Source organism: Blennius ocellaris (assembly GCF_963422515.1).
Source record: "Blennius ocellaris genome assembly, chromosome: 4".
Lineage (NCBI taxonomy): Eukaryota > Metazoa > Chordata > Actinopteri > Blenniiformes > Blenniidae > Blennius > Blennius ocellaris.
Window position 1 is genome coordinate 14,534,077 of NC_137653.1, and position 13,869 is coordinate 14,547,945.

The 13,869-nt window shown below is 41.4% G+C and overlaps 1 protein-coding gene across 1 annotated transcript in view; it reads right to left on the reverse strand.

Moving 5' to 3' along the window:
* LOC308129298 (low-density lipoprotein receptor-related protein 1-like) overlaps window positions 1-13,869 on the reverse strand; it is an 88,413-nt gene that overhangs the window by 52,690 nt on the left and 21,854 nt on the right. Inside the window, exons 4-7 of the mRNA XM_080495177.1 lie at window positions 9,368-9,505; window positions 5,937-6,056; window positions 5,175-5,303; window positions 4,813-5,076 (exon numbers count right to left, since the gene is read on the reverse strand). Coding sequence (XP_080351303.1) covers window positions 4,813-5,076; window positions 5,175-5,303; window positions 5,937-6,056; window positions 9,368-9,505 — 651 coding nt within the window. The remainder of the gene's footprint in view (window positions 1-4,812; window positions 5,077-5,174; window positions 5,304-5,936; window positions 6,057-9,367; window positions 9,506-13,869) is intronic.

Consider the following 13,869-nt stretch of genomic DNA (forward strand, 5'->3'; position numbering starts at 1 on the left):
GTAATGCTACAGGAGATGTAGATGTGTATTACATACATTTGTATGGTTACATTTTATTACATTACATTGGCAAAAACTAAAATGCAAGGAAGAGGGTGAAGGAATACTGAGAGAGAGAGAGAGAGAGAGAGAGAGAGAGAGAGAGAGAGAGAGAGAGAGGGGGAGAGGGAGAGGGAGAGGGAGAGAGAGAGAGAGAGAGAGAGAGAGAGAGGCTTAAAGCTGACCAAAGTGTTGAATGGAAAGAAGATTTGAAAATGTGCTGACTGGCTTGCCTTTTAATGGCACATGACCTCTTAAGGAGATTTCAGGCCAGTGTCTGTCCTAAGCAGCAAGCTGTAGCTCGTTGTGCAAGGATAGCAGGTACTGTGGCTCTTACGGTACGAGGAGAGAAGGGAGGCTTAAGCGACAGCTTGCAGACTGCTCCTGTGCAGAGCATGGAGCATCAATGCCTACGCTTTAGTTCATGTAAATCTACCTCGGTTTCATTTCTAAGTTCCCAAGAGGGAAAGAGCTCAGTACATCATGTTTTCCATGACAAGTAGCCATTGAATGATTAATTATAATTAGCGGATGACAAGTATGTCTCAATTATAAAATGTTACTGCAGAGAAAAGTAATTAAAAACATAAATTCTTGTAAATATATTACACTTGTCTGACAAATTGTCTTTTTTGATACATTTTTCAGAAGGGATTTGTGTATTTTGGATCTACTAAATCAACCCTGAACTGTTTCAGTAAACAGAACTTTTAATTGATGAGTAGATATTTAATTTACCAGACTTTCCACAGTATTATTCATGCTAGCAAAACAACTATCATTCTGAAGGTCAGTCCCTTTGGTCCAGACTGAAATGTAAGAAGTACTCGGGAATGCTTCCCCCTCAAAGTCTGTGCAGCCATTTACAACACTCCAAGGATAAACGCTACAGAATGATGCTTAATGAATCTTGTTTTTTTCCCACTAGATAACCATGAGAATGACATTTTTATGCATACACTCACGCCCCCATACTTTATACTGGCGGCCATCATCATTTCAGCTTTGGTTTATAACTAAATACCTGCAGATGTACTTTGGTCTTTATGTTAATATCTATTTTTTATGTATTTAACTGTATCGCTGCAATTTATGACCCCATTTCATAAAAAGCTGTGAACCGTGAACGAAATGAGACAGATGCTTGATGTGGTATGTTTGTTAGCGATTCTCAGTGACTGCCATGTTTAACAACAGCAACAAATACAGAATGAATGTTTGTGTTTCCGAAAGTTTGGAAGTCGAAAGTGGGACCGAGGGAGAGAAAGAAAACCCTCAAAGGGAATGTGATGAAAGAGAGAGAGTGAGAGTGCAACAGAGGTGGAGACACATCTGGACAACCCATCGTGGCATACTGAGGTCATGAGTCACTCCAACCACACGTGCATCATTTCCTGTGTGTTGTTCACCCCTGCCATTGGTCGTTTGCTGGCTCCGGCCATATTGACTGTACGCATAAACCTGCTCCTCCTATTCTGTCACACTCACACGCGAGTGGGCCGTCCAAAAGTTCAGCTCTGCTGTAATGGTTGCAAATGGTTCCATCAAACAGACAAAGAAACCCAAAAAACTAAAATACATTTAAAAAAAGCCTTTTTCAAAATGTTTGCTGTGCGCTTTGGTTGGGTCTTCTGCATGCAATCGTACAATATCTTTCCAAGCCATTTTACATATCGAGAGGAACTACTTTTTCGTAACGATTTTTTTCTTATGAGAAAGAGGCACTCGTGTCTGAGTTATGGTTGCATTTATTTTGCGAAGCTTAATAAAACTTAATTTGTGTCAACATATACTTCACTTTGATTTGTCTCTTTGCCTTCTTCCATGTCACTGAAGAGAGAAAGTGCTCTGCCCTTCAGCAGCTCCTACAAGTAGTGCGACAGCTTTCATCTTTATTATCCATTATTCTTACCCTGCGCTTGCTTCTCCATGCAGCACGTTCTCCATTTTGTCGCTGCGTGGGAGTGCACACGTGTGTCAATCAGTACGGCTGAATACAAATGCTGCAGTGTGTGTGGGTGTGTATGTGTGTGAAGGACCATCATGGAGAGCCCAGCTGAGGCAGCTGGAATTTCCTGCAAATTCTTCTGGTTCTCAAATTGGCGAGTCAATTTTGAGCCATTGAGGTTTTGGTTACAGCTGCACTATTGTAGCAGCAATGATCATTCTTATTTTTAATCACTGTGATTATGACTATTACCTCAAATATTTGATTCTGCTGGTCAAAAGCTTTTCATCCTGGGTTGAGATGTATATTATGCTGTAGTTTTACCTGCATGAGATGAATGATTTGCACTGTATATTACAGTACTGAGCCACATAGGATTAGCAAGGTTCACATGCCACAACTCTGTTAATCTTTTTTTTTTGTTTTACTGTGACATATACCAACATGCATTATTTCCACTGGTCTGATCTTGTCTGATCGTATCTGGTTTACATGAAGTTCATTTCTAAAGGACAGCTATGCCACATTGTGCATGCATGTGGAAAACAAACCTGCCTTCCTGTCATCATGCGGCCATTGCACTGTCAATGATTGTATGAACCGAGTAAGGTATTTCTGCAGCGCTAAATAATTTTTTTAGTCGCATGGACAAGAGATGTGACTTGGAAACATTTTGTTGCACTTTGCACAGATTTGCTTGAGCCCATCGCTGCTTTGCAACGACTATAAAAGAGGAGAATAAAATAGGAGTGCAACTGCGACGTATAATTCTGAAATCGCTGCATTGCCCATTGCATTGATAAGTGAGTTCTTCACATGCTCCTCTCACCCTTTACTCAAACCTCCATCAGCTGACGGAGGGATTTCCCTTTATCTGTTAAACCAGTGTGACCTCTGTGAGAAAATATTCCACCTCACATTAAAACTGGACATTATCACGCTGCTGTCAGCTGGGGCTTCAGTTCCCAAGAGCCTCCACGAGTCATCAGAAATAACATTTATGCTTCTCTGCACTGAGCCCATCAGAGGTCCTCGAGTCGAGACGTCAAATGCCAATATGGGAAAAGCGCAAAGTAAAGTTGATCCAATGAAAAGGAGGTGAGTGTGTGACAGAGAATGAGAGGTTTTTAAAAGTATTTCATACTCTTATTGGTTTAATATTAAGATTCTTAATTTCCTGCTTTAATGTGGGTTTTTTTCTATTTATTTGTAAAGAACTGCGAATTGCCTTGTGTCTGAATAGTGCCCTTTAAATAAATCTGCTTGTCTTACTTACCTTCCTTCCATTTTCATTCATTCTTTCATTCACTAATTCAAATTATGTCAAAGATACCCACGGAATCTATCAATATGTAATCAGCAAAGACCCTTATCTGTGGAACCTCCCCTGTTGTGCATACTGTTTATCATTAAGTCTCCCTATCAAATCAGTCTTTCCTGGTTGGAGCTAAAAAGCAGGGGATATGAACATAATGACTGAACAGACATTAGGGGCTTCTTTGGTTCAAAGCCAAGTCTCCATTAATCTTTGCAGATAAGTATGAGAGCACATTAGCCGTTAGTGAACTCCCTCAAGGATGGACGAGGCATCTCTGCTGGCTTTGCAAAGATGGGGTTGTTGTTTTTTGTTGCTTCTGACTCACGGAGGACAAACTGCCTGAAAGTGGACCACTGCTTGACTAAAGAATGCAGTGTTTGAAGTGAAGGGAGTGCTGCAGTGCAAAGCAGCATGTGGGTGTGGAGGATTTTGACCCGCAGGTTCTTTACATTTAAGAACATGCAAGCACAGGTATCTGCATTCAGTCGAGATGTGTTTTTTTCCATAATACAAGGCTATTCTGCATTATCTGAAACACAATAAAGCACAGCTGGTTTTAATATGTTGCCATAATATCTGCGACTCACAACACTGTGCTGCAAGTAGGGAAGCACAGAGAAACCCAGGACATGTGTATTCAACAGGAACTGATGGGCAGTTTAGTTTTGGCTGCATTTCTGGACATTACTTTGTTCACCTGCTTACATTTATCTTTCACAGAGGCATTTATACAACCATAACATTGTTCCTTTTTTTTCCCTTTAAGTAGCTGTAAAGTTGCTAAAAAATACTTTTTTTGTTATTAATGTAAGTCAAGCTGTGTCCCACATTACAATTTGCAGACCAGTAACCATGACCAAACTGTTAAAGTAAATAGACAGAAGATCCAGGATCAGCTGCAGAGGCTGGCTTATGGAATAAATCGACTTCCTCTGTCTGATCGGCAGAGAAAATCATGACAGTAAGCAAAGAAGAAAGGCTTAAATGTTACTTAATGTCAGACAGGAAGACATCTGAATCCAAATGCATGTATTTCCCACCATGACAGGACCACCGTATCACACAGGTAGTGCAACATTGGTGGCCGAGAGGTTAGAGAAGTGGCCTTGCGATTGGAGGGGCACAGGTTCAAATCCTATTGCAGAGAAAGGCTCTTGAACCCCAGCTTCCTGGGTGCTGCATTATGGCAACCCATTGTCCTTATCTCCTCCAAGCCTCCCAAACAAATAAGTGATCTTAACAGGACCTGTCGGGTCATAATCAAGGCATATTGTTTTATAAAGAAAGACAATTCATTTAACATAACAGCAACAATATCACCAGTTTGAGTCTGCCGTCGAGGGGTGTGTTTACAGATTATGTCATTTTGATGACGTCTTTGGTCTATTCAGATCATAGTGTGTTGTGGTATGCAAGGTCAATGACGGTCTTCTCTTGAAGCCATTAAAACCATGACAGTGTGACATATGGTCATACCAGGATTTCAAAGTTGCTGCGGTGTACTTACGGTGCAGGCTGAGCGAGATGTTGATCACTCTCTCCTCCGTGAAGCTCTTCAGATTGGGAATGGAGGCACATTTGAGGTGTGTGGATGAGGGCGTGTCTCCAACATGGATCCAGCACACGGTTTCTTGGGCGTAAATAAAGTCCATGGCTGTGGTTTGTTTAGTGCTGGTAGACAACAGACTGTGGACCGTGGTGCCACTCAGCGAGGTGGCTTGGATGTTCTGGGAATTGGCGATCAGCAGAACAGGAAGACGGTCCACTGGCACTGAAAATACATTACGGACATAAGCAATCATAAACAGGAAGAACGGTTTCAGACAATTTGGCGCACGTCCAGTCCTGTTGCTGTATGAGGGCACTTACCATTCTTGGCCTTGCAGGAGCGGTTGTCTGGTTGGGACAAGTAGCCCTCCACACAGGAGCAGGTGTAGGAGCCCTCAGTGTTGGTACAGGACTGACTGCAGGTCCCGTACACACTGCACTCGTCAAAGTCTGAACCACAGGAACCACAGACGCTCTTATTACTCATTTAAAAACACAAAATAGCTCATTTCAGCTCAGGAATGGGGGACTAGTACATGTCGGATAAAATAGGGGGGAAAAGCTTGTGCAGATGGTATGTAAACTGCAAATTGTTTACTTTCACTTTCCTTAAATCAACACAACTATGCTCGAGTGTAATTTTGGATCTCACTTTGTTTTTGTTGCATTGACCTTGTGATTTATTTAGGTTGGATATTTTACTAGAACACGTTGGGGGGATTTTGTAAGTGTTGCTGGTCATTGCCAGTCAGTCCTCTATAGCCTCAGTTGCTCGTAAGATTGAATGTTTTCAAAACAGGCTTATGTGGGAAATGCTCCACTCAGTTCTCCACTGTGCGCTCTGCATTTGGTTTACCACCCTGAAAAAAAAAACTCCTCCTTATGCTGTGTCCTAGCGCAGCTGGTGACCAGCAGGTTTATCAGTGATACAAAACAGAAAGACAAACATACACTGTTATTCATGTCCTGCCAGCACTTTTTGTCATGCAAGAATAAAAGAGAGGTTTTTCAGCATAAAGACAAATCGGAGCCTGTTTTTCTTGAGGACTTTCACAATGATGATCCGTGCCTACAGGAACTCACCTTTGCACGTCTTTCCATCTTGGCTGATCTCATACCCAGTCTTACAGTAACAAGCAGGCCCGGCCGGCGTGACTGCACAGTTTTCTTGACAACCCATGAGCGAGCAATTGGATATATACTCTGAAGGGAGACAAAGGGTGGAAAAAAACAGAGAGAGAGGCACAATGAGTGACTGAATGTGAAAATTAACTGTATTTCTTCCGTGTTCTTTGTGGTTAGAGACATTTTATTTTCAGGACATCACATTTGTGCCTCTAACAGGGGGTCTATTTGTACTAATCATGCAATATTTCATTCAATATGACGATAAACCCACGGGAAACACTGTGATCGTTCAGCTTTCATTCATCTTGAGCGCTTTCTGGCAGAAGACACAGAGCTTACAGCTTGCCTGGAGGTATCGGGCACAGGTGTTGCTGAAGCTGCCATTGTACACTTTCACTTCAGAGCTCAGCAGGATGCTCAACTGCATAATTTTGAGCTGCTAAACTGTTAAACTGAATTCATTGCCTGCGGTCTTGTGCTTACAGTGAGGAACATAAAAAAAAAAAAAAAGGGGTAGTAGCATGAGTCCACACAGTTACTCATCAGGCGGAGGAGATCTGTAGTGACTTTGAATAACTTTCTAATAAATTAGTCCCTAAAAACATTTGCTAAACAAAACTCTTCCGTTTCAGTTATGGTGTGTACTTTGTTGTATTATATTTGCACCATTAAATATGACTGTATACTACAAAACGTTAATTGTATTTTGTGTTAAGTTAAACTATCACAGAGAAACAGACAAAACACACCCTGGTCAGGTCAGCAGTTCCTCATATGTGCACGCACACACACTAACCATTTATAACTAAAGCTAATTCAAAGTCGCCAATATAGTGGCAAATAATGTAACTGCCAAAATCAGTGAGCGCAAATTAGATCCATACACAGGAGATGGAGATTTGCACGCAGGTTATTTTTGAAGACGTTTTCACACCACAGGATGATTTACCATCCTTGAAAAATTCCTATGTTCTTACTGTTTCTGTTCTTGACCAGTGTGTATTAATCAATAACTTTTCCACTTTAAAGAATGCTAAAAACTTTGATTTGCAATAAAAGAAGGGAAACTGATGACAGAAGAGTGATGGCAAATGGATTCAAATTATAACAAAATTCAAGTGCTGTAAAGTTTTTCTTTAAAAAAAAAAAAAAGCTTTGGGTGGCTGCAGCTCATCTCAGTTGTAATCCCAGTTTTAAGCAGATGTTAATAAGGAAGATTCATCCTTCAAGTAAAATGCATAACAGATACAGAGTCTGTGAATGGAGTGCCAGCGGCAGAGCAGAAATCAATAAATACTTCTGCCCTGCACTCAAAATCAATACCACCCTGCTAACTCCAACTATCTCCAAGGCTACACACACATCAAATATAGAAGAGCACAAACAACACGCCACAATCACACCTTCCAGTCAGCTGACGGGCTGCATGGTGGAATCTCAGCAGAGTTTTCGACAGTGCATTGCACATCCTGTGAGTTATAAATCAAGACACGGTGACTCATAGTCAAACACACACAGTCATGTCAAACCAGGCTGAGATCTATCAGTCACAAGTGATTCACTTTGCCCAGAAACACTGGCAGACTGTTTGCACTAACAAAACACCTCTGGGGAGAGCAGAGAAGAAGAAAGAGTCTCTTCTTCAAAGTGCCACACTTTCAAGATAAAAAAGCCACTCTTTTGCCGCGCCACTTTACATATTTTTGCAAAGCTGACCATAGAAATTCCTCAAGTGAATAATAAAGCTGAACTTGAACCAGACCCCCCCCCCCAAAAAAAATAAATCTATATATAAGCACAGTTCTTTGCTTGTAGCATTTTTCGCTGTAGTCTCAAACTACCCTGTGTGAGAATGAGATCATTTCTTCTCTAAAACTACGGCCCTTCAACTCAAACTTACACAAGTCAGCACTGAAGTGCTCCTTCTCCACTCCACAAGCCTCCAAGGACAACCACAGTCCAGATTACAGACAGGCCCAGACTTTCCAAAACATGTCTGAGTACCAACAACAGAGATCGCTCAAAACAACAACGTGGGCAACAACTTAAACAACACACTGTGACACATGCAGAAAGATATTTCATTTGGAGTAAATAAAAAGACATCAAACAATCTGTTTTAGTTCAGAAAGAAAGCTGCCCATATACCCACATAGTTTAACCAAATGTTATTCCAAATTGTACTTTAAACAAAGTCTTAGCTCTAAAATAATTGGTGAGCCCTGCAGGTACCGCATGCTTTGCTTCTGAGAGCTTGTGCATCCCCTCGTGAGAAATGACGCACACCTACTGCATAGAAGTCTCACCAGCCTGAAAACACATGAAAAATTGATATCCTTTCCCATTCCTTCTCTCCGTGTTTCCTCAATAAATATTTCAGTTCAGCTCATTTTCAAAACTGTGGTGTGGAAATATAAAAAAGAAGCCTGGAAAGAAAAGTCCAGTCAGTAAAGGAGCACAGTGACAAAACACCTCGTGAGAGCAGGGACCAACGTTGTGGCCAAGTTAATAAGATGAACTATTAGAGCTTGAACATTATAAGAAACATATATTTCAAAAGAAACCAAAATCACTTTGGAATTGGTGATAAAATATTCCTGGAAAGGTTCAGGAGGACAGCGATTGTAAAGCAGTTGTCAAAAAGGAAATATAATACAAAATTTAAAAAAAAAAAGATTCACCATGTACCAATGGATTATATTCTTGAATGATCCACATCATATATGACCAGGTTATGCGGTAATAAAATACATTCATGTGTTTTTCACACTGTAATAAATTGTTTTCGGCGCTGAACATGAAGCAGTTCAACTATAGACTTTCTGACTCTTCATGACTTCTGTTCCTTCACTAACTTCTGACCGACATGACTCAAAGAAACTAAAGTTCCATGATTGAGTTCTGCCCATTTATTCATCTTTTTCCACATCCTTTTGCACAATATCCACAATTGGATCTGCTTGTTCAGCACATTAATGTAACATTATTAGACTCATAATAATATACTTCCTACTTTCAAGGTGACCACTTCTCCACAAATGACATGATGGCTCAGTATATTGTGACACAACACACACACACACACACACACACGCACACACATACAGGCTGGAGCAGTAATCCAGTCAAAATCTAGAGACATAGGAAGTGGTGTATCAGTAGGTTGTTATGACCTCAGTGATCTTATAGTCTGCTGACTTCAGTGATGCTGACTGAGAGAGAAAAAATCATCAGCAAGAACCTCCGATCACCGAGCTTTCCTTTTTTTCCCCTCACAGACAGGACACAGCGGCACACGTTTTGTGCACCAGCTACATACTTTATATTCATATTGCACGTCTCAAAGCTGCGTCTTCCAACTGTGATCTCTGTGTGTGAAACCGTACCTCTGCAGTGTGGGCCCTCATCCCATCCGTCAGTGCAGTCGGGGGCACCGTTGCACAGTTTGCTCATGTGGATGCACAGCTCTGTTCCTCCACACTGGTACTCATTGGGAGGGCAGCGTGACACAGTGCTGTGTGGACCTGGAAAAAAAAAAAAAAAAAAAACAACGACACAAATAAGGTGAATGCAGCTGTTAGGACCATGAGCACTATTTTTGTATTGATTCAAATCAAATGACAACAGATGATTGGTCGGAAAGATAAGTTATTTCTGAGTTATTTTACTATATTTCTTGGCTCTAAATAGAACCGCCATCACTAAACTATTTGTCAGATCTTTTCATGACTATGCAAACAACAGTGACTATAAATAGTTGGGGGGGGGGGGTTCCTTCTGCCTCAGCTTCTCATGAGATCAAATTATAGCAGGTACAAACCAAACTGAAACGTTGCGCCAAACTTGCACTGTGTCTGTGAGCACACCTCCAACCAAGCCACTCCTCACACACTGTTGCATGCGGGATTGTCTGATGTCATTAAGGTGCACTCAGTCCTGCACTACCATCCAAATATCCACATAAATAATCTAATACATAATCCAGATCTTTGACGCATTAGTGAATTCAGTGAAGTAGTGAAGTAGAAATACTTTATAATCAGTCCTGGAGAAACACTTTGATTCTGCCAGTGGATGACGGACTGAAATATCTGAACACAACGTGTGGTAGGCAACATACGTGTCCAAGTGGAGTCACACATCCTCCACACCTACAAGCCTTCTATTCTCTAAAATCTGTGCACAGCACTGGTGTGGGTTTAATCACAAACTGTCATATGCCCAGATACAACACGGAGCAAACTTGCAGTGGGTGTGAAGCAAACAATCTGGCTACGTATATACTAGAAACATGAGAAATACGGACTGATTTCTTCCTCGTGCCTCATTAATTATCTTACTGGCAGATCCGTTAGATGTTATTGGAGAATTAAAATCAGAGGACCAGCAAGGAACATTCTTCCAAATGGCAATCGGGAATGAAAAAGATCGTAAAATCATTCCTGTATAATAACTGCTTCCAGTGAACCATTCATCAGGAAAATATACAGCACACAGAAACCGTGCAATATTGATGAACACATACTCTCCCTCTGTTTACCTTTAAATCAACTAGTATTACAAGATTTTATTGTATCACATGTCCATAAACCATAGTGAAGAGAGTTAAGGTCACTTATTACACTGCGGACATTACTTAAATGCTCAACTTCTCATTACATTACTAATAAATTCCAGTATATTAAGTCTCTGAAATAGTAAAATGAAAGATCACACTGTGCATTTGTACTTTAATAATTAATAAGGCATGTATATTGTACAATGAGAAACAGAAATTTCATCCAGTCCGTTTTTTTGTCGATCCAGTGATGATCGATCTGCAGAAACGGAGTATTTTTTCTAAGGAAACTAAGTATCATTTTCAGCGTCTGTCCCTGTCAATCACATACTAATACTACGGTATATATAAATGTTCTGTTTTGACGTGTCTTCCCCACTCGTCAAACCACTGTGCCAGCAGAACGATGACCACTGGAGAAAACTAGCAGAAACTAGAAACACCCCATTATCCTGGCTCAAACCAGCCAAATGACTACCTACACTGCATCTGCGTACGCACAAACATCCCAGAGGCAAAACGGCAACAAAAAGCACACCAGTGTGCTGGCGTGCCTGCATGATATGGTCGTATTTTCTGTCAGAGGATTTTGAGGGTTTCTAAAGAAAGAGAACCTTTTCAACTCGAGTGGATATGACTGTGGCCCAAAGTCTTCCTCCTCTAAGACAGTAAACGTGTACAGCTTAAACTGGATATACACTGGAAGTGAATATACAACTGGAAATCCTCAGGCAGGCACAGACGGCTTTTCTACTTAATGATCTGCTTATGACACCTGGATGATGCTTCCTGTCTTGTGATTTTGAACAGACTTTTATCCTTCGACAAACCAGTTGCCAGAACCTCTGTCCATCTCGTCTATGTGTTCCCACAACAATGTGTGGTATCTGCAAACAGCTGCCACCAAATTGTGTAATGATAATTTAGAACACTTACCCACAACAACAGTTTGAACAAATTATCGCCATGGTAACACGAGTGTGAGCATAGCTGTGTGATTATAGCTCACAAATGACTGGAGAAGCTCGATTGTTGCATGTTTTGTTACAGCAAATACATAAATTACCCTGTATGATCAGATCAGGTTTAAATTGAGAGAATAACCTTAGCATAATGGAGAAACAACTCACTTCAATTTCTCATACTCCTTAGCAACTAGTTCCCTGGCAGTCCAGCAGACACTGCGAGCTCTATTCCAGGCCAAGAAAGACACATATTTTCCAAAATGGTTGATTCTTTGTGTTGCGTCTTGACTCCCTCCATCTGGGGTCGCCACAGCGGATCATGTGGTCCGCATGTTTGATTTGGCACAAGTTTTACACCAAATGTTCCTGATGCAATTCATCAATTCATTTCTTGTATGTTTAGCACATCACATGCACTAACTTCCCCTCTTCTCATCCACAAACCTTGACAACCAATACTTATCCACATTTCATCTTCCGGTGCGTATGTGAAAAGTCAAACTGTTGGCTGTCTTCCTCATCATTTATTCCCTCTCCCGCTTTATCTCCACCCATGAATTTTGCTCCAACATCTGTTGACCCATTTACAGTAGGCACACAATAGGAACAGCATTAAGAGAGTGGAGGCAGAGAAGGGATAGAAAAGACCATGTGGAACACCTCATCTCGAGGATGTGGATCAAACCCCACAAGGCTTCATTCTTGGGCGAGCTGGCAGCAGACTAAGGGGCTGCAGTGGAAAAGGCATTGCTAATTTGAATTTAGCAGGGTCTTTTATTCAACATTCCTCTACTGTGAGTGAGCCAGGTCAATGGACCCTAGAATGTTTTGGGGTTTTTTCCCTTCAGAAAGTTTGTATTTGCTTTACGTGTCTACGCAGCATGTTGACTAATTCACTTAAAGCTCAAAACCAGCTGAAGGGCACAGTTTCAACTATTCTGTCATCCAATTATGGCACCAGAGAAAAAGGGAAATCATCTTTAGCCCTGCACCACTGACAAACACCAGCTATTGTTGTGATGGTGATAGGAGTTAAAAACTAGGGTTAAAGATTTGACTATTCTCTTCCTTTGGCGCACCGCAGGCCATAGACATCACAAAGACGTCAGCAGATACCAGAACAGATTTGGGTCTGTCTCACTCAACAGATAATCTCAAGGAATTACAAGGAAAAACTGCAACCTCACTTCCAATCTAAAGCTGCATTGCATTGAAGGAGTTGAGGAGAACATTATCAACACCTGAGAAATACTGATCATTATAGACTTTAGGACAAAAGTAAGAGCCAAACAGAGTCCTTGTTTAAGCATCTATCAAAACAAGGATTTCAGTCACCTTGTACGAATGGAGTCTTTAAGCTGCTACACACAGAGGCAAATCACATGCACTTTTCTAGCAGAGGGGACAAAGGGGGTGGTGGATGTGGCACGGGGACAAGAGAACTAAGACCATTGTTTGAATCACACAAATCGGCTGTGGCCCCCTACAAAGCAGGCTGAGCCTCGGCGCTGTAAGCAGCGTCACGTGCAAAGCCTGATCTGAACTGAGGCACGGCCGCATGGAGTGATCCAGGATAACAGTGAGGTGCACAGGGCACCCAGGCAAAGTTGTGAAAAAAGGGGTGCTGACACTCCATAATTATGTGCAGTTTTAGGATTCATATTTTAAGGCAAGCTCTTCCTGTATCTTTTGAGATCTCACACAATTTTCTAACTGTGCTTCTTCTTTCACAACAACATTTTTGCTGAATTATTCATCTTGGAAACTGTCTCTGCGCCTGTGTTTCCTCTCCAGTAGTAGAAAGAGACCCAGCTGACTGAGAAGGAGTCAGAACCTGGACCTGGATCAGGCTTGCTCAGAGTCCAAAGCTTGTGAGGCTGTGGGGATTTTCCATTCACTAGTTCATGCTTTCCCTCCTTATGTTAGTCAACACAATGCTTATTCAACCAGTAGCAAACACAAACTAATAACCACATGCTGCCAGAGCTGCAGCAAAGCATTGAAGGGACTTTATGTGAGCCAGAATGAGGCCTACTAAAGAGGGCAACAAGGCTAACCAGGGCTCTCTTTTTTCTGTTTTGAATAGTATGGGGTCATCAGCATATTAGAAAATGCTAGACAAACACAACTTCATACCTCTATCTTATCTTTATCCGCATATATAAAAAGAATGTAGTTATTAAATCTAGATCTGCTGCTCCCAGGCCACAAATGAATCTCGCCACATAAATGATGAGGCGGCGGCAGCTCCTTAGGATGCTTTTAGTTTTTCTAACCACTTGTGACCATGTAATCACAGACTTTCTCCCTTGACCCAGATTGGCAAATTCTTGGATGCGACAGCCAGCGGCCCCGAAGCACCTCT